This window comes from Sorex fumeus, unplaced genomic scaffold (genome assembly GCF_029834395.1).
Source record: "Sorex fumeus unplaced genomic scaffold, SorFum_2.1 ptg000002l, whole genome shotgun sequence".
Classification (NCBI taxonomy): domain Eukaryota; kingdom Metazoa; phylum Chordata; class Mammalia; order Eulipotyphla; family Soricidae; genus Sorex; species Sorex fumeus.
Genome location: NW_026606059.1, coordinates 18,438,104 through 18,459,749, shown reverse-complemented (window position 1 = coordinate 18,459,749; position 21,646 = coordinate 18,438,104). Strand labels below are relative to the sequence as shown.

The window sequence follows — 21,646 nt, the reverse complement described above, 5'->3', positions numbered from 1 at the left end:
CCAAAGTGACATCTTAAGTTAGAGATTTTTTAAAAAGCTCTATGTTTTGATAGAAGAGCTCTGTTTTATCCTTCGGAGGGCTAGGACTTTGTTTTTCCTTCTGGATTATAAAAATAAAAGAACTGTTATTTCACTCTACGCCTACATTTTTGGAACCAAAAATAGCTTTTGTTTGGTGAATTACCTTATGAGCCAAAACTATTTTTAAGGTAGACTGCAGAAATATTTAAAATACAGAACAGTAGTACAAAAGCAGTATTTACAGTGATGGCATAATAACTGCTAAAATTCAGTCTGTGATACTTTGATAATTAGGCATTTACTTCGAAGAAGGAATAGAAGTGTGAGATGAAAAAAAAAATAATAATAAAAAATGTAGGAAAAATATCATGCCAACCTGATCATCAATTCCGAAGTGTCCGTATGGCAAATTTAGAATTTTTAGATTGTCTCTTATCACTTGGGATAATAACTTCTTCTTCTTCTTCTTCTTTTGTTTTTTTGGGTCATACCCGGAGATGCTCGTTCGAGGTTACTCCTGGCTCTGCACTCAGGAATTACTCCCAGTAGAGCTCGGGGAAACACATGGGATGCCGGGGATCGAACCCAGGTTGGCCGCATGCAAGGCAAATGCCCTACCCGCTGTGCTATCACTCCGGCTCCGATAATAACTTCTTTGAACCCATAGTTTGAGTCTAGTTCTCAATGCTCCAAAATCCCACTTGGAGCTAAAGAACTAATACAAAGGTTAACGCACTTGCTTAGCCTGACGATGCAGCCGTGAGCCCGGTTCAAATGCTAGCACCTCACATGGACCCTCGGACACTGCCAGGTGTGTACTTGCCCCCACACTAGGTAAGTGACTCAAATCCCACCTCAGTACTGCTTGGCCACCACCAATAGCATGAATCTTTTGCTTCTCTGAGTTCCTGTGTAATACCAAATGGCATTTCAAATATCCTTTACTTTGTTCAAAAGAAAGCCTAATTTCTTTAAAAAGTGCTGCAAATTATCCCAAAGAAGACAATGGGTATCTATCGTCTTATTGTGACATAGCTTATTTCAAATCCAAGTTTTTTTTTCACTGCACTCCGTAAAATGTATGACTATATGACATGAGAAGAGCAAATCTTACTGATTTCTAACAAGCATTAATAAAAACCAAAATGCCAAGTAAAGCCCTCATTTTTTTTTTAAGAGGCAAAAAAATACTACCCTCTTTAGAGGACAAATAAATAATATACCTGAACCCTGTATTTTTATGATAGAATAGCCAAGGCCTTTTATTCTTTAGTTTAAATCAGTTGTTAAAATGCATTCATAGTCTCTTAATTCAATTTGTTACATACCAGTTAGCAATGTCCTTATGAGCTATTAAATTTTGAAGAAACGCTTGTAATCCTAATTGTCTATCTTCTAAAAAGTCGGCATTGTAATTATCTTTAAACCAGCGTTTTGGTGGAAGCGCTAATCGGAAGCCCGGAAACATATCTTTTAACTGAAAAACAAAACACAAGTTTCAACTTAATTACATCAGCAACAAAATATAGACGGCTGACTATGAGAAATTACTTATGAAATAACGTTAAGTTCAAATCTGATTCAGCTAAGGTTTTTTTTTTAACACCTTATTTCTTTGATTTCTAGTGATTTTGCAGTACAGTAGTTATAGAGTTATAGCTGCTCCATATCCTTGCCAATAAACTTGGCAAGCTATTTCCAATGCTAGCTGTTCTCATTGGCTATGTGATATCAGTTCATTGAGATTTCAATCATAAGCATTTCTGAGGCCTGAGAGATAACAAAAGGTCCGGGAAGGAACTAAGCGCTTGTCTTGCATATACCCGAGAACATGTGGCCTCCTGGAACCCACCAGGAGTGAGCCTTAAACAGAGAGGAACCACTGGGTGTGGCTCCCCTCAGCCCTCCCTCCCCCCCAAAATATATATACTTTTTTTGTTGATGAATAAGGATGAATATTTTCTTATATGTTATTTGGATCTGCATATATTCTACAGTAACTTATCTATTAAAATATTTTGACTTTCTCAGTTAAAGAAATTGTGTTGTCTTTACTAGTATATTGTAAGAGATCTAGATAAAAAAAACCTTTCTGAAATACATCTGTGTGTATAAAACAGTGTTTTTTTCCAGACAATGGCCTGATTTGTCATTTTAATAGCCTTAAAAAAGTATAAGGGGGGGCAGGAGTGATAGCACAGCGGGTAGGCCTTGCATGCAGCCGACCTGGGTTCGATTCCCAGCATCCCATATGGTCCTCCGAGCACCACCAGGAGTAATTCCTGAGTGCAGAGCCAGGAGTAAGCCCTGTGCATCGCTGGATGTGGCCCAAAAAGCAAAAACAAACAAACAAACAAACAAACAAAAAAAACCCAAAACACATAAGCTTTGGACTCAATTTAATTCATCCATCTTCTTCCTTCTCTGGTTCTGATTTTTAAGAAAATAACTAAAAAAAAGTCTGCTCATCCAAAATTGAAATTATTCTGTGATTTTTCCCCCCTAGAAGCTTACCGTTTTAGTTTTTTCATTTTGGTTTATGGCCTATTTTGCATATTTTGTCAAAATTTCATGTTCTTTTTGGGGAAACATCCCTGTGGTGCTCAGAGCACAGTCCTGGTGGGGCTCAGGGGATCTGATGCAGTGTTGGGGATCAAACCAATGTAGACTACATGCAAGGTAAGACTTATAAAACCCTTTGATGGAAGATTTTTTTCCCAATCTTCTAAATTAGAAGGCTGTTTACAGTTGCATCTCCAATAACTAGCATAACACCTGCTATATTACAAGTAGTCAATCATCCCAAAATCTGGAAACAACCTGAGGGCCCAAGAACAGACAACTGTTTAATGAAACCTTGGTACATCTACACAATGGAATACTATGCAGCTGTTAGGAAAGATGAAGTCATGAGATTTGCTTATAAGGGGACGGTCATGGAGAGTATCATGTTAAATGAAATAAATCAGAAAGGGAGGGACAGACATACTGGCTGTACTCATTTGTGGAATATAAAATCACATAATATGAGACTGACACCCAAGGACAGTAGACACAAAGGCCAGGTTTATTGCTCCATAGTTGGAAGGCTGTCTCATGAGCTGGGGGAGAAGGCAGCTGGAACAGAGAAGGGATCAGTAAGTCAACGATAGTTGAAGGGATTGTTCGGGATGGGAGATGTGTGCTGAAAATAGATGAAGGACCAAATGTGATACCCTCTCAGTATCTGTATTGCAAACCATAATGTCCCAAAGTAGAGAGAGAATAAGAGGGAAATGGTCTGCCATAGAGGCAGGGGGAGAGTTGAGATGGGAGGGGGAAACTGGGAACATTGGTGGTAGAGAATGTTTACTGGTGGAGGGATGGGTATTTGATCATTTTATGACTGAAACTCAAACATGAAAGCTTTGTAACTGTGTCTCATGGTGATTCAATTAAAAAACAAAAACAAAAACAAATGAGCACTCAATCATTTATGTTCAATAGATGCAGGAACAAAATCATATTTCTGCACTTAAATATAATGTAAAGGTAACGGTAAAGGCCCTCCCGTTGATCATCGATTTGCTCGAGCGGGCCCAGTAATGTCTCCATTGGAGACTTTGTTGTTACTGTGTCTGGCATATCGAATACTCTCGGTAGCTTGCCAGGCTCTCCGAGAGGGGCGGAGGAATCGAACTCGGGTCGGCCATGTTGGCTGCGTGCAAGGCAGACGCCCTAGCCGCTGTGCTATAATGTATCACACAGAAACAAAGGAAAAAATTCACAGGCTAAATGTTCAGTAGCACTGCACTGTAGCACTGTCCTGTTGTTCATCGATTTGCTTGAGCGGGCACCAGTAACGTCTCCATTGTGAGACTTGATGTTACGGTTTTCGGCATATCGAATACGTCACGGGGAGCTTGCCAGGCTTTGCCGGGCCAGCGAGATACTCTTGGTGGCTTGCTGGCTTCTCTGGGAGGGGCGGAGGAATATAACCCGGGTCGTCCGCGTGCAAGGCAAATACCTAAACCCACTGTGCTATCGCTCCGGTCCATTTAAACAATAAAAGACAAAAATTATAAAGTATTTGGACAACTGAAAACTCTGATTTGAGATATCAAGATGTGACCAGACATTTTTGTTTTGAGAGTTTTATATATGTGTTTGGAATAAAAATAAAATAGCAGTAGCCTACAAAAACTTAAAATGCATTTTGCCTGTAAAAGGTCATTTTTTGCGGGCGTTTAGGGCGGGGGATAATGTGGTTCAGGCCATATTTTGCAGTGCTCAAGAGCTAAGTTGGTCCTGTGCTCAGGGCTCACTCCTGAAAGTGCTCAAGGGAATCATAAAGTGATAGAGACAGAACCGTGGATGTCTGCATGCAAGACAAGCATACGGTAGCCTTAAATCTCTTAATATTTTAATGGCGTTCAAATGTATGATTGGCATTTTTTCCCCCTACCATTAAAAAAATTATCCTCAGAAGAATGCATTGTCCTGCACTGAATTCCCACTAAGCCTTTACCTTCTGGATGTTTTCTCAATTACTTTTGAACAACAACAACAAAAAAATGACAATTTGGAGAATAGTACAGGAGCTTGAAACATTAATAAATGCTAATTTTTATATTTCATTAAATCAATGCAATTTCTGGGACAATGACATCTTAAAATAACTGTATTTCTATAAAAAAACTTGAAAAAAGGAATGTACATGTTTTTTTGGGGGGGGGTTAGGATGGATAACTGAGCACACGCATATCATTTTACTTTTTTATGAAGCTCCACTGCAGTGAGGGGAAGAAAAATGAAATGACATTTTGGAAACGAAAAATGTAGAGTGACGACTGACTTAGAGAAAAGCGAGAAAATGCTCAAGCACATGAAAATCAATACCGAGTTTACATGGCAGAAACCTCAAATTGCTCAGAAACCGGCGTTATCAGGCAGGGGCTCAGAAAAATGCTCTCCAAAGAGTTTAATGAGTACAAGAGAAAATGCATACAGATGTCATCATCAGAAGGTCGCCCAAAACAGTCCTCTCTGGTTGCTTTTCAGGAAAGCTATGGGAAGGGGCAGGAGACAGCACAGGGGGTGACTGGGTGCAACTCCCAGCACTGAATAAATGATCCGTGAGCATGGAGTTGGACTAAGTTCTGAGCACCGCCAAATGTGGCCGCCACCAAGACGAGGAGACCTGGAGTGAGAGACACTGTGTGTAGGACGTCTGTTTTGCATGTGGTCAACACTGTAGTACTATAGCACTGTCCTGTTGTTCATCGATTTGCTCGACCGGGCCCAGTACTGTCTCCATTGTGAGACTTGTTGTTACTGTGTTTGGCATATCAAATACATCCTGGGTAGCTTGCCAGGCTTTGCCGTGTGGGCGAGATACTCTCGGTAGCTTGCCAGGCTCTCTGAGAGGGGTGGAGGAATCGAACCTGGCTCGGCCGGGCCTGCTGCTCGCAAGGCAAACGCCCTACCGCTGTGCTATCACTCCAGCCCATGTGCCAACACAACAAGTTCAATCTCTGCCATCCCAGATGGTCTCCCTGGCCCTGCTAGGAGCATTCTCTGAGCAGAGTGAAGCCCTGAGCACTGCTGGGTGAGGCACTCCTCTGCCCCAAACTAAAAGGTAAGGAAGTCAACAGAAGCCTCAGCCAAGAATTTCCACCCACGGGAGGCTCTTTACCATGGAAGAACAGAAATAAAGAAGACAAAGGCAACAGCAAGATAAGAAAAGGGAAATACGCAAAAACACAAATAAAACGATTTTGATAGTTAGTGGATTAAAAAAATACTACTTCAAGATATAAGAGTGGGGCATCAAGAAAGGGGGCCGTTCAGTGAATGGAGAAGACGGTCACGGAAAACCTAACAAATCACATTCACGGTGAGGAACTAGTCTCAAAGGTCGATTACATAAAACCTTGCAATGTACTGTGATAGAGAGGAAATCACAGGGCACTATGCTCAGTGAAGGGATAAATACATAGGATTTTTAAGAAATAGGTGGAAAAGCCCAGCAAGCTACCGAGAGTAACGGGCCCGCATGGCAAAGTCTGGCAAGCTACCCGTGATGTATTCAATATGCCAAACACAGTAACAAGTGTCACAACAGAGACGTTACTGGGCCCGCTCGAGCAAATCGATGAACAAAGGGACGACAGTGACAGTGACAGGTGGAAAATAAAGGAATAGAGTAAGCGATTTAAAAATGGCCAATAGTAATAACCCCTGAGAGTAGGCCCACAGAAATGAGACTGCCAAGAGGGTTGGGTGGGAGGGGGAGGGAAAGGTCATTGAGACACTAGCAGGGTGACGCTGGCTGCCTGTGGACAGTGGGTGTGGTGCGGGACACGGGATGCCGAGATGCTACTAACCAGACTGGCAATGACAGTGCTGAACCTGAATACCAACCTCCCACTCCGACAAGATCTTAAAATGCGTTTGTTTGGTGAGAAGTTAGAAAAAGAACCGAGAACACAGAAAGAATGATCAAGAAAGCAGCTCAAAAATATTTCCCTGAACAAAGGACTTAAAAAATGAAATGTGCTGATTAAGTGTACAACATAATAGAAGGAAACAAACCTATACAAAAGGTGAACTTATGATGATGATGATGATGCTATCATTATTTTTGTTTTTTGGGCCACACCTGGAGATGCTCAGGGGTTATTCCTGGCTCTGCACTCAGGGGAACATATGGGAAGCAATGGATTAACTTTGCTTAGTCATAAGCAAGGCAAGTACCATACTGGCTGTACTATCTTTCTGTCCCCCCCTCCCCTCCACACACAGGTAAATTTTAGACTGATTGTGTAGAGATCATTTCAGAGAACTACAAAAAAAAAAAAAAAGATTATAGCTTGATGACTTAAAAATTCTAAAACAAACAAAAAAACCCAATTTTCTTTCCAGTCCAGAATTCTGTGCTTGAGCCAAATTTCAATCAAGGATGGGAATAATTTTAGACAGGTGACATTTGAAAAAAACCTTTCACGGATCAGCCTCAAGAAATCATCCTCCTGGACAGAAAGTGAAATTCAACGAAGAAGAAAATGAAATCCAATACAAGAGAGGAGAGGAAAAATGCCCCCAGAAATAGCAGAGGAGGATGACTGACTGGACCTTGGGATGGTGGCGAAGGGGCCGCACTCTGGAGGAAGCACAGTGGAGCAGCACAAGTGAAATACACACAGGGAGGAAAAACGGCACCAAAACCGAGAACGGTAACACAACTATACTCACGTTATCTAAACTACTTTTAGGAAAAACAAAACAAAACAAAAAACCTGGAAGAGCATCAGAATCTACTTAAAAAGTCACTTGAGCAGTTTAGGACAGTGACCCATGACACAGATTTCTTAAGGAATACCATTAAAATGATTTTACTGTAAAGACCAATGTCCAGTTGAACCCAGGTCGGATTTTCACATAGCTCTTGGCTTTCTCATCACAGTAAACAAATAATGCTAGTGATCTGTTCCTATACGTTATGCCTGGGACCAACTGAGAACAATTATTTTAGCCCAAAACAATGTTTAATTTTGACCCGTTTCTTTGGATCTGTAAGTAGATCACAGAGAAAAACCTACTTTTCAATAGTGTATTTCTACCAAATACTCATCCTGCAGTCTACCTATCAATCTTGTCAGATGTGAGATGACTCTTTTAGGGGAACTGAATTCAGATTACATCACAGATTACAAATTTTTTTTTTTTAACCAATGTTAACAATGCTAAAGAATTTCATAGCATCAACAGGCCTTTTCTTTTCTCACTAGCAACTAAAGTAAGCGGATAATATAAACTCATTAAAGTCAGGATCATATCTCTATCGATTTTACATACCCTTCAGTAAAGGATAAAACAGTTCCTGTTTAACTTTTAGCATTTTACCTTTCACGCAAACTAGTTTCGGATGTTTTCAGAATAGCAGAAATGTCCCAGCAGTTAGGGAGTTGTGAAGTCATGCAGATGGGACTTCCCACCATCAAATACTTTTATTAGAGTATGTCAATTTAAACCAAGGAAAAATGAGATTCCCTTCACATTTTTCCCTTACATCAGCGAAGACTGATGTCAGATAAAGCTCCCAAATCTGATTGGGTCAAACTAAAACACAGCTTGAGGTGTTCTCTAGGAAGCCTCAGAATTTCAATGGAGGGCAATAACGTTTAAGTAAGTCAACTCAACAGAGAAAAGTTTCTAATTTTATTTTCCTGGAGGTATGGTTTGAACGATTTGCAAACCTACTGGCAATTTGTATTCTGTGGGTTACAGTACTTATATCGGCTGTATCCTCTACTTTCAGGTTTACTTTTTGAAATTTATTTTAAAGGTCTTAAATACTTAAAATTTTATTATCCTCCCTGGGAAATTCTACAAAAATTCATTACCTTTGCTCCGGGTATGAACTTTGTGATTGAGTTGCTAGATAGCAAATGGAATTCTTGCAAATATAATTAGGTTTCTAACAGCTGACCTTAAGACAGGAAGATTATCTGGGTGAGCTTAATCTTATCACCTTTCAGAAGCAGTTAAAAATAAAACTTTCAGGAGCAGTTTTTCCTGCCCTGTGGCGGAGAAGAAAGTCTAGAAAGTCTGAGGGATACAAAACAAAATGCAGAAATGACCTGGCTCGCTGTCACTGCCTTTGAAGACGCTGGGACCATATGCAAGGACTCAGCCAGCTGGGAGACAATTGCTGGCTGACAGCCAGTAAGGAAATGGGAACCTTGGCCCTGCAACTGCAAGAATCTGAAGTCTGCCTGCAGTCCAAGTGGGCCTGGAAGCAGGTTCTTCCCCACAGGGTCCAGACTCAAGAGTCCAGGAGAACCAACAGCTTTGATTTTGACCTTGTGTGACACGCGGTGGCAAATCCAGCTGAGAATGCACAAAATACTAGGTAATAAACAGGTGGGCCGGAGCGATAGCACAGCGGTAGGGAGTTTTCCTTGTGCACAGCCAGCCCAGCTGAGCTGGGTTCGATTCCTTCGCCCCTCTCGGAGAGCCTGGCAAGCTACTGAGAGTACCTCGCCTGCATGGCAAAGCCTGGCAAGCTACCCGTGAAGTATCTGATATGCCAAACACAGTAGCAACAAGTCTCACAATGGAGGCGTTATTGAGCCCACTCGAGCAAAATCAATGAACAACCGGAGGACATTATTATTATTATTATTAATAAACAGGTGCGTTGGAAGTCGCAAAGTTTGTGGCACTTGGTTGTGTAGCAATAGCCCACTAACACAGTTTGCTGAAAATACTTTCTGTTCCTTCTCTTTCAGTCCTGTAATTTTATGCATCTCTTTCAAATTCACACAATCATATCTCATCATTCCTGTTAACGATCTTAAGATTTCCATATTTTATACCGAACATAATTATCACGGGGCTGGGGATGAGGCTTAAATGACAGAGAACATGCAGGATGCCCATAAGACCCTGGCGTGCCTTAGGGGGAGGGAACCCGAGACACTGCTTGGGGTGAGGAGTCCCCACGATTCTAATAAAACAGAACAGAAATAAATAAAAAGAGCGACTTATTTTCCAAAAAGAGCAAATGCACATCAAAGGTGAAAGTTACTTTTAAGTGACTGACTCACTTACTTTGTCATTAAGTCTAGAGAAGTCCGTGTACCTCCTGAAAACTACCCAGCTTTCTTCGGGTGTTCTCCTTACGAGTATTTTATATACCTACACAAGGAGAAAAATATTTACAAATACAAGTAAACCAGTTTAAAAACTTGCACTTCACAAACCAGATTATAGTCATTATCACATAAAACAATATTAGAGATCATTTTGACAACCTAACATAAAAACAGACAATGTAGGTACCAAAAGCATTACCTTCTTCTTAAGAAATATGCATATGACAAAACTGAGACAATTTTTTTTTCTGTACACACTAATAAATTTACTCGGAAGCTTCCAAAATATAAGCCAGCATATTTTAAGACTGATAAAAAAATGAATTATGATTTTCAAAGATATTAGATAGTCACTATTGTCCTGTTTCATAAGAGAATTTTCAGAATCAACGATTATGGAAGTTTCCAAATAATCTGTTAAGATTTTCAAAGCTGAAATACAAACTAAAAAAATGTCCGTGTACATTTATTTATTTATAATTACAATTATCTTTGGCTATTGAATAGAAAAACTTGAAGCAATACGATATTATAAAGTATATTATATAAATATAGTTTGAAAGTATATAAGAAGAAAAAACTTGGTTCCATTAAAAAATAATTTTAGAACTAATTATGAGGAAGTACAACTTAGAACAGAGTCGGTGAAATATTTGACAGCTTCAGTATGGTATTTCAGGCCAAGCTAAATGTACAGTGCATACGAAGTACATTAAATTAGTGAAAGTCCCTTTGAAGAGAGCATCTTCGTAGTGCACAGTAGAAACTATAGTTCTAGAGTTCCCCTCTAGCTATATTGAAGGTGCCTGAACACTTCAAATATGGTTAGCCCATATTAAGGTGTGCTGTGAGTACGAAACACACACAGACTTTAGAGACAATATACAACGGCTAAAAGTACTTGATTAAAATTGTTTTACTGATCACACAAGGAAATCTTTTTGGAATACCTTAAGTTAAAAATTTTACTCAGTTGTAGACTTACAAATTTTTGTGCTTGGATTTCAATTATACAATGATCAAATACCTATCCCTCCAACTGTACCTCATGGTGTTTCACTAATAAAAATTAAAAAATAAAAATGCAGGATCTTTAAAAAAATTTTTTTTACTCGGGGCTGGAGAGATAGCACAGCGGGTAGGGTAGGGCGTTTGCCTTGCACGTGGCCTACGTGGGTTCAATTCCCAGCATCCCATATGATCCCCTGAGCATCGCCAGGAGTAATTCCTGAGTGCATGAGCCAGGAGTAACTCCTGAGCATCGCTGAGTATGACGCAAAAAGCAAAAAGCAAAAAAAAAAAAAAAAAAATTTTTTTTCTTACTCATATAACTGTACCTGTTTGTTTTAGCCGATTTTTGACTTGGCTACTAAAAATTAAAAATGCAAACATCTCCAGCATCTACAAAAAACCTACTGTTTACAAACCAGATCACTCTTATTGTCTCCCTTATGGACTGCTCTTTAAGTCTTTAAGAGGGACAAAAGTGAGGTTGTTTGAAAGTGAAAAACAAGAGATTTATCTTTGTAACATACAAAGGGAAGGATGATAATATGGATACTCTTTGAGTGTCCACAAAGTCCTGATCCAAAGCAGTCCCAAAAGAGACACAAAGGAAATATTTACTTGCCAAGAATCACCAATTCAAACAAAAGGGATTAGTCAAACTTCAGTCTTTTGAGTCTGAATAATAACTGATGCATGATAAAAATCACTCTGGTTTTATCTACATATAATCTGTATTTTAACTTTCCTGTTTTTTAAAAGAATGCCCCTCCTTTGTAATTAAATCATACTAGATATTCCTGTTTCTCTAGAAAAGATGAAGTATAGAATTTTGTATTTCGGCTTTCTCTAGAAAGCTTTATTTGTTGAAATTCTGCTTTCAATGAAAACAGTAGGCACATTACTAAACACTCCTAACAGCACTTAATTGTCTGTGCTCTTTTTGAAACTTAGTATCTACTCTTACTTACTTTTTATGGACTCGTTTTATTAATATTGCCAAGTAAATGATAACATATGCATAAGACACACTGAATAATAAAAATACTAATAAAATACTAATAAAAATAATAAAGGCTCACAAATCCGAAGTACACAAGTTCTGAATTTTATAGCACAGCGGCAGGGCGTTTGCCTTGCGCGCAGCAGGCCTGGCTGAGCAGAGTTCGATTCCTCCGCCCCTCTCGGAGAGCCCAGCAAGCTACTGAGAGTATCTCGCCCGCATGGCAAAGTCTGGCAAGCTACCTGTGACATATTCCATATGCCAAACACAGTAACAACAAGTCTCAAGATGGAGACATTACTGGGCCCGCTCGAGCAAATCGATGAATAACGGGAGGACCGTGACAGTGACCGTGAAATCGATGTGCGTGGTTGGTACTGAGAGCAGGCAGCAAAACATTTTCAACACAAGAAGCTCATCCTGAGTCCCTTTCCCATTCCTATTAAGGTCTCCAGTCTAGGCACTTGATTTTAATCACTTTTCCACAATTTGATTCTGAGATCTCACCACCCAAGCCTAATACTTCTTCCAATTAAGACATCAACTCAAAAAAATACATAAAACAAGGTGAGGGAATATCTTTATTATAATGCTAAGACTCCCAGGCTTCTATCTGAGCTTGAACCTCCCTAAAAGGTGCACAGATACCCCCATCCCCGTGGGCAACACACACAGGCACAAGCATGCGCCCACTGACACCTAACATCTCCGCTAGCTAGATTCTTTTTTTGTTGTTTGTTTTTGAATGGGTGTGTGTCTGGGCCACGGCTACTCAGGGGCTACTCCTGGTTCTGCAGTCAGTCTTGACTCCTGTCAGTGCTGGGGGACACACACATGCAGGGAATGGGACCACGGCCAGCCGCATGGTCCCAAGCAAGGCATGCGCTTGCCCTCCTGGACTGTCCTGGTGACCGGCAGGGTGATGTCTAGTAAGTATCTTGACTGCTATGTCTGAAAACCCTGATCTTACCCAAATCTCACCGAATATCAATCTTCTTATTCTCCTTGTTTATTAGGCCCCTAAATCTGGAAGCCCCCTTTCATTTCATTCCCTCACAACCAACTTCCACTGTATTGTCCTCAAAACAGATCCAGAATTTTATTTCTTCATGTACCTTACTCATGTGCCTTAGTTGTCATCCTAATCCACAAGGCCATCACAAGTCTCTGGGGAATACTGCAAGAACCTGTCATCTCTGTATATTCTTGTCCAACAAGCATTACTCTCGACACTGTCAAGGGTCAGGATAAACTTTTCTTCTTAAAATGTTTTAGAAGATTCCCATCTAGTGCAGAGTACAATCTAAATTCTTTACAGCAATCTATGCGCCCGACTTAACCCTTGGACTTCACTAGTTACTCAGTCTCCAAGTCACTCTGATGCTGCTGTCATTCATAAGGTCTTTGCGGGTGTTTCATCTGTCTGGAAAGTATCTCTCCAGATATTCTTATGGTTTCACTCTCTTTCAGAACTACACAGAATTTCTGTAAGGCCAGGGAATTAAACTACAATTTTAGAGTCTCATTTTTCTCTCATTGTGACACTGTCATGTGAAATACTACGTTTAAGAAGGTTTACTCTTTTTTCTTTCATTCTTTAATTCTTTCATTCACCTGAGCTGCTGGACCATAATTACCTGGAGCAGAACCTAGTATCTCAAGCAATTCCCCCCCCCCCCCCCCCAGAGATTCCCTCCATCATTTCACAAATTTACGGCATAAAATGTTGAAGTAAATACAAAAACTTTACTTTAAGAAAGTCCAAAAGAAAGAAATATTTCAAGTTATAAATGGATTTAGGTTGCTATAGTATATACACACTGATACACAAGGACAAAATATATGAACTAACAGTGACCAAAGGGGAAAATCATAAAGATTTAAAAATACCAGAAGGATAACCACATGGAGAAATAAATCTAGTTAAAAGATGTAAGATCTCTGTACTGAAAACTACAGAACATTATTAAAAGATAAACAATTTTAAGCGAATGAATTAGATGCATAGGTTCAGACTCACTATGGTAAAGATTTCAGTACTTGATTAGTCTACAGTGGTCTTCTGAAAGTGGGTGGTATCACTCTGGGGGCCACTGGAATGATGTTGGGGGGGGGGTGACTGAGCTGAGGGTATACAATTGGGAGTGCTTTTTTGTTTTGCTTTGTTTTTTTGTGCCACACCTGGTGATACTCAGGAATTACTCTTGCTGGCTCTTGGGGGGAACACATGGGATGCCTAGGATCAAAAGTGGGTAGTTGGTGTAGTTGGCATGCAAAGCAAATGTCTTACCCGCTGTACCATCACTCCAGCCCCACTGAGGGGTGTTTTCTGTATGTTCATTTAAAGAAGATAGATTTCCAACAGGGGAAATGGAGTGATTTTTTCCCCCCCTCTTGAAAAGGGTATGGAAGGCAAAATAAACTTGGGAACCTCTGGTATCTCCATACAAATCTCATAACATAATTATAACAGATTATAACATAATCTCAATACAAAGGGCCAAGAATAATTAAATAAAAAAAAACTGCTGAGCAACAACAACAAAGCTAGAGAATCTGAAGAATTATGTACCAAGACAACCTACAATTTTTTAGTAAGACAGTGTGGGAGTGGTCAATGAGGAAAAAATGGACATAAACCAGATTGAGACCTTCATGGTCGCCTGCATTATGATACCGGGAATAGTGCAAATGCAAAGGAGAATAGTATAGTCTTTCTCATAAAACCTAATCGATTAATGAACTGGTCCTATATGGGGAGAACGGAAAAAAGTGTCTCGATTCTGACCTTACACCCTGGACATAAAAATCAGTTCCAGACAATTTACAGATCTAAGTGTGAGGTCCAATAATAAAGCTTTTATTTTTCTTTTGAAACTTTTAATTTTTACTTGATCACTTGACATCCCGTTACGCATCGATTTGCTTGAGCAGGTGCCAGTAATGTCTCCATTCGCCCCTGTCGTGTGCTAGTGTACTAATTTTATATATAATTTTATTTACTATTATTATTATATTTTGTTTTGTGGCCACATCTGGCAGTGCTCAGGGAACCATGCTGGGGATTGAACCTGGGTCATTCCACATGTGCGGGCAGTGCCCTACCCGCTGTTCTACCACTCCAGCTCTAATAAATTTCTTTAAGAAGAGAATATAAGACTAAGTTTTTTTATGTTCTAAGTATGAAAGAAAAATTTAGAAACTGGGCCATATTATAACCAAACTTTTGTTTATGAAATAAAACCATTCAGGAAGCAGAAGGGCAGATCAGAGTAAGAAATAACAGTGCTAATACTGGTTCTAAAGAAGTACTTATTGGGGCTGGAGCAATAGCACAGCAGGTAGGGCATTTGCCTTGCATGCGGCCCAACCCAGGTTCGATTCCCAGCATCCCATATGGTTCCCCGAGCACGACCAGGAGTAATTGGCCAGGAGTAATTCCTGAGTGCAGAGCCAGGAGTAACCCTTGAGCATCGCTGGGTGTGACCCAAAAACAAACAAACAAACAAAAAGTACTTATTCCCATAATGCAAAGAAGATTACAAAGTGGAAAAGACTTTGCAAAGGAAAAATGAACAAAGGAAGGTCTTGAATAGATACTCTTGCAAAGAGAATATGGACAAAAATAGTCTTCCATTTAATTTCTGATGTCATCACATACATGACACAAGGCCCAGTTGGCTCTGCTGAGTTCTGTGAGCTCCAGTGCCAGGAGCACCACACCTGGAGAACACCCTGAGCACCACAGCTAAAGAGTGCAACCCATGATGAGCGTGTACTGCAACTAGGTGTGCTGGCTGTGGCCAGCACAACCCAACGTGCGAACACCATAGTCCAGTGAGTGACCCACTGGTCACTGCAACGAAAAGCAGCAAAGGGAGGGATTTATGAACTATAAGGATTTGGGGGGAAAAGACCTTCAACTTATAAAATTTATTTACCCTTCCCCCACAAAATAAGGCTGTGAGTTTCTGCAGTTGCCAGTTCAAACCACAACATCACCCTACCCATTGGACTAGATAAAAGGACAAACTGTAAAAACAACCATGCACTGGGGAGATGGAGTGACTGGAATCCTCACACACTGCTTAGAGCTGGCACACTGCTCATCAGAAATCTCTAACGCAGGGTGAAGGCCTGCGTATAATAATCCCATTCCCTGTAGACACCAAGTAGAAATGCACATATATACTTTCTGAGTGACTGAAACGAAATCCTTCACAACATAGTTATTTGTAGCCCCAAACTGGAATTGATCCAACTGTTCTTCAATGGTACAACAGGCAGGCAAATTGTGGTCTAGTCATGCAAAGGAATCACTGTCACTGTCCTCCTGTTGTTCATTGATTTGCTCGAGCGGGCCCAGTAACGTCTCCATTGGAGACTTTGTTGTTACTGTGTTTGGCATATCGAATACGTCATGGGTAGCTTGCCAGGCTTTGCCGTGCAGGCGAGATACTCTCGGTAGCTTGCCGGGCTCTCTGAGAGGGGCAGAGGAATCGAACCTGGGTCGGCCTGGCAGGCCGTGTGCTAAGCAAACACCCTTCCTGCTGTGCTATTGCTCCAGCCCACAAAGGAATACTATCAGCAATAAAAAAAAAATCAGTTGTCTACAATTATATTCCAGATCAAGAATGAATCTTGGAAACATGACGCTCCATAAAAGACACCACCACTAAAAGAGTATAAAAGGCTCCATAATTTCATCTAAAGTACAGAAATGGGCAAAATTCGGGCTGGAGAGACAGCACAGCGGGTAGGGCGTTTGCCTTGCACGCGGCCAACCCGGGTTCGATTCCCAGCATCCCATATGGTCCCCTGAGCACCGCCAGGAGTAACTCCTGAGTGCAGAGCCAGGTGTGACCCAAAAAGCGGGTGGGAGGGAGTGGAGGGGAGAAATGGGCAAAATTAATATCAAATTATTTACTAGGTTTTAACTGGTAGATAGCATGAAGGTGAGACTTAGGAAGGCAGTAATGCTGTTTCTTCATCCCTGTGTTAGTTTCAGTGGTGTCAATTTACAGAACTGAATTTGGGGGTGTAAAAACCATTTGCATTTTACGTTCAAGAAATTTAAAGTACAGGTGTAGGATAACACTGTTTTGTCCTTCCTGCATAGCCTCAGCTAGTTTCGGTTTATTGGGTTGCTCACATCACAGTACTCCCATTCCTCTGTGTTTATTTGTAACTTCTTTCTTTGTGCTCTGCTGACTTGTAAATATTGTTTTTCTCTTCTCCCAAAGTCCTTTGCATAGTTTATGCTGAGCAACTGTCCTTTTGCATGGATATAAGAAGACTATGCTTTGCTTTTGTACTGTGACTCTCAGTGATATTTTCCTCCTGGGCATCTGTTCTCTCACTTAAGCCTCAGCTGCCTTTCCTTCCTAGTGCCCACAAAAGCAGGGTGATGCTGAGGGACAGGACGGAACCAGGGCAAGCGGTAAGCTATGTGCTACCCTGGCATCGAGATGGGCCTGGCCAAAGTGCCATAAAGCTTAACTATAAGTTAAGAGCTTGGTCATGGACAAATGTTGACATGATCCAAAAAGCAGTAACTAGATTCAGACCCTGCTAGGGTTAGGAAAGATTAATCTGACCTGAGCACTACAGTCTGAGTCTGTGGCAAGATGTTCCCAGAAGAGCTGCCCTACAAGCCTCAATGTTATCTCTCAGTGTGTCCAGACAAAAATAACTAGTTTAAGATGTTGACTGAGTTTTTGGACTAGGGAAAGGAGAAAACCACCATAACTGCCCAAGGTGGTCAGTAAAGGCTTTGGTTTGCCTCTAAGTGGTGTTTCCTTTGAACTCGGTGGGCCCTCAGTAAGGGCTTTCTCACATTGATTTGGCTACCAGACTGGGTGTAACATGGTCCCAGAGGGCAAAAGTGGGAGAGCCAAGTAGGGGTGGGGAGACTAGGGAAGAGAAGCTGAATCCAGAGAGCGGGGATGGAGGAATAAGGAGCTAGGAAGGAAGAGTCCGTGAGAAGGGAGAGGTGAGAGAAAGAGCAGGGCAGCATGATGGAGAGTGAGAGACTAGCAAGGGGGACCGAGGGAGAAGGATGTGGAAGAATACAGGAGCAGGCACGTGGAGAGAGAGAGAGCCCAGGCTTCGAGGTGGAGCACAGAGAGATGAGCGGGAGAAACAGGAGGAGACGGGAATGAGGAACAGTGTGAAACTAGGATGGGAGGCTCAGAGAGGCTGGGGCAGGCGCGTGGGGAGAATGGAATAAACAGCATCTGATCAATCAACTGGCTTGGCCCTCGTTTTGTCCACCGTCTGCCCCGTGGCCCGGGCCACCCCGACTGGGCTAGTGGTCTGGGAGGCCCCAGAACCCAGGTAGCGAGGGGAAGAGCTGTTGGGGCCTCTCCCTGGATACATTTATACATACAGGCTGATAATAATAATTTTAACACCAATTTAGAATATACGGCAGTCAATCTTTTTCTACCAGAGTAGGGCAGAAGTCTATACTTACAGTAAATTTAGCTCTTTCTTCCATCACTTCGTAACCCAGTATCGTAGGTGTGGAAGGTCTATTTTCCCAATTCACCGGTTCGGGAGTTTGTTCTTCATTTTCTTTTGGTCTAGCAGAATATTCAATGGAAGAATTTGTACCTGTGAACTTAGTCCTAATGAGGGGACTGCTAGAGGCGGATGCTGTCGTATCCATCTGATAAGGGACACTTGTCTGTCTGAAATTACTCATAGTCGAGTCCTCCAACTGGCCTTTGGAAGAGGTTGAGCTTGTTGAGATGCTCCCAAAAGAAGAACTTCTTTGGTTTCTGTTGGTTGTAAAACTGGACGCAGAGTTGCCTATGGGCATGGGGACAGGGACATAAGGTGTTGCCATCTTCCTCCGGCCTGCGCAGCAAACCAGAACACTGGCGGTCCAAACACTCAGAGAAGAACTTGTATGCAATCCATTATTTTCTTCATGGGACTTTACTATCTAAAAATGAGAACACACTGAAGATTAGCCTCTCGTATGGAGCAGTAATCAAAAGAAAACCAAACTTTTGCACCCATTTACTTTGATGGAGGGAGTGGAGAGTTTGGGCCACACCAGGAGGTGCTCAGCACTTACTCCTGGTTCCGTGCTCAGAGGACTATATGAGGTGCCTGGGATTCAACCAGGGTCCACTGTGTACAACGCAAGCATCTTAACCTCTGTATGATCTCTCGGGGACCCCGCCCCCCCACACTGGTTTATTATTTGTAATGAAACATGATCTAAACAGGTAATTACAAAACATTATTTTCAAGAATTCTCATTTGCAAGGTAAAGACAGCAGAACTAACTTTTCTCGCTTCCTTTCTCTTTCTTAAATCCAGGAACTCACATAGGCAAGGCAAGTAAGTGCTCTACAGCTAAATGACATTCCTCCAGGTCCCCACATTTATTCCTTTAACTCTTCATCTCATACGTTATTTTTCCCACTTAATATCCCCCTGATGGATTTCTGCAACGTTCATCTTAACTGGATTTCCTCTATACGAAAGAGTGGCGTCTCCCTGAAGTTTCAGTCCCCGATTACGATCTGGTCTAGACTGCACACTGTACAAAGAAGTCACAGGGGAAGGTGCAAATCTATTCACACTGTCTTTACGATTCAATTAGTGAAACTCTCCAGAATGATTCAGGACAACAGAGACTGCTCTACTAAACTGTTAAGCCAAGGGTCAAGGTTTTTCCGAAATAAGAAAAACAAAACAACCGGTTAAAATTCTATAAAAAAAAAAAATCCATGAATGTCTCTCTCCAAGAAGTAATGCAAAGTTTAAACATTATTCAGTTTTCCTGATCATTAACTCTGCCAAAAAAAAAAAAAACAAGCAAAAAACAAAAAACCACCACAAAAAACCAAACCCTGAGAACTTCAATCTTTGGAATTCACACTTAATCATCTCTAACCTTCAAAGACTAGCATTTGGCTTAGCATGCGAATAATTTCAGAGTGCAAAGGAAGGGCTTTTGCCAGCAAGGAGCGAAATGACCAACCCCCAACGGCACATGGACCAAATGCCTTCACATAGAACTGCCAATCCAGCCAAGCGGAGGCGGCTTCTGGGCCCGGGGGGCGGTGGGCCACGCGTGGCCACCTCTTGGCAGGCAGCTGGCCTGCGACTAGGAGCCCAGCACGTGGCCCGGGACACCTACCCCGACGCCTCCCCAATCCAAGCTCCCCCGGGGCGGCTGAGCCCCGGGTCCCAGGGTGCATCCTGCCATGGACAGCAGAGGAGCCCGGGTCTGACACCTCCAGCTTCTCAAGGTCGCGGGGATCGCCTTGCCCATGGCCATTGTCCCCACTCCAGGTCACCCCAGGGGCTGGTGGGGGAGCCCCCCCAGCTCCCCACGTGCAGAGACGACGGGGGAGGGGCGCCCCCAACACTCCGGGGCGTCGTCCCGGGCCCCCCCCCCCCGGCGTCGCGATGCTCCCCGCAGGGCTCGGTCCCACCCTGCGCAACCTGGGGCAGGTGAAGGGGACCCCGGGGTGCCCCCTGCGGCGCCGCAGGACCCTCGGGACGCCGGGTTTGGGGATCTCCTCGCACTGGGGACCCCCCCCAGCAGGGCGGGGCTGGCCGTGCAGCCCGCGGGTCCCGAGACCCCCGCGGCACCCACCCCGCGCCCCGCCGGCCCGAGGAGAAGCAGGTGTCACGACCCCAGGGACCCCTCTCCTCCGCCCCCAAACCCCCGGCCCCCGCCGCAGCCCACCCGGGACAGCACGCTTCCCGGCGATCGCCCCGCGTGCGCGAACCCGCGTCCCCCTACCTGTCCGGTCTCCAGCCTCAGCACCGGGAGGCGCCCCCGGAAACCTCGGCCCCCGCCCCCCCAAACGGGAACTCCCCGCCCCGACTCGCTCGCCCCAGCCCGGGTAGCCGGGGCCCGGGTCCCGCGCGCTCGGAGGAGGGGCCAGGCCCGCCGCCGCGCAGGAAGTGACGTCAAGGCCACGCCCACCCGGAGGCGGACCTTAAAAGGGGCCGGGGCTCCCGGGCGGCCCATTTCGAGTAAGAACCAGACTTGATCTGCCCCAGTTCCATTGCTGTGTGAAGTCTTGGTAAATAAAGGCCTCTGGTGACGGGTTTTCCCGACAGGCGATCAGGAGGGCACACTTTGGAGGAGTCCCTCCAGCCCGCCCATGGCCGGCGCTGCTTTGCATCATGGGATTTGTAGTCCGCACCCACCTCGCTGCGTTGGGTTAGGGAGTAGGTTGCTCTCCAGAATTAGCAGTGCTGCGAGGGGCTTTGCTTTGCACAGTCGATTGTGAGAGAAAAGAACCATAAGTGACCTGCTCCTAAAGTAACCAGAGTAGTGAAAACCCCGATTGCCATCCAGCCGTATTCCAAAGAACCCGTAATGAATGCACTTTCCTAAATCCAAGATAGGTTTTTAAAAATTTTTTTGAATTTATGATGCTACAAAGAAGATAAGTCTTCATGACTGCTACTGTTCTTTAGGGATGTTAGGCTCGTATTTGCTAAGGAAAAAAATTGAAGGCGTGTAGAAATCCTTCTGAAAATATATATCAAATTCCTTCTCAAAAACCACGGTCAACTTCGCTCAGAACTCAAAGCCGCCGCGCTGTAAGCTTCTACTTTGGAACTAAGACTCTTGAATACATCAGAGTCCTTAAGACTAGTGAATAAAGCAGAGTGCTTTGCTTGAAATCGCATAATCCAGTGAATCCTTGATTCTCATACCAGTAAGCTTTTAACCCTCATGCCCTTTCCGGAGCACTTCTGTACTCAGGTGTGAACTAAACATTTGTGTTTTTTTTATTCCTGGGCATTTCTCTAGGGCTTACCCCTGGCTCTGCACTAAGGAATTACTCCTGGCGAGAGTCTGGGAACCATATGAGGTGCTGGGGATGGAATCTTGGGCGACTGCATACAGCACAAGTGCCCTACCCACTGTACTACCTCTCCGTCCCCAAAATATCTTTTTTTTAGCTTTCAACAAAGTCTTTACTGGTACTAAATA

At 42.9% G+C, this 21,646-nt stretch overlaps 1 protein-coding gene across 1 annotated transcript in view; it reads right to left on the bottom strand.

Annotated features, from left to right (window-relative positions):
- SNX16 (sorting nexin 16) overlaps nucleotides 1-20,569 on the bottom strand; it is a 37,235-nt gene extending 16,666 nt beyond the window's left edge. Inside the window, exons 1-4 of the mRNA XM_056107326.1 lie at nucleotides 20,438-20,569; nucleotides 18,143-18,616; nucleotides 9,616-9,702; nucleotides 1,350-1,498 (exon numbers count right to left, since the gene is read on the bottom strand). Of these exons, the coding sequence (XP_055963301.1) occupies nucleotides 1,350-1,498; nucleotides 9,616-9,702; nucleotides 18,143-18,517 (611 nt within the window). The 5' untranslated portion in view covers nucleotides 18,518-18,616; nucleotides 20,438-20,569. The remainder of the gene's footprint in view (nucleotides 1-1,349; nucleotides 1,499-9,615; nucleotides 9,703-18,142; nucleotides 18,617-20,437) is intronic.
- Between the last annotated feature and the right edge of the window lie 1,077 nt (nucleotides 20,570-21,646).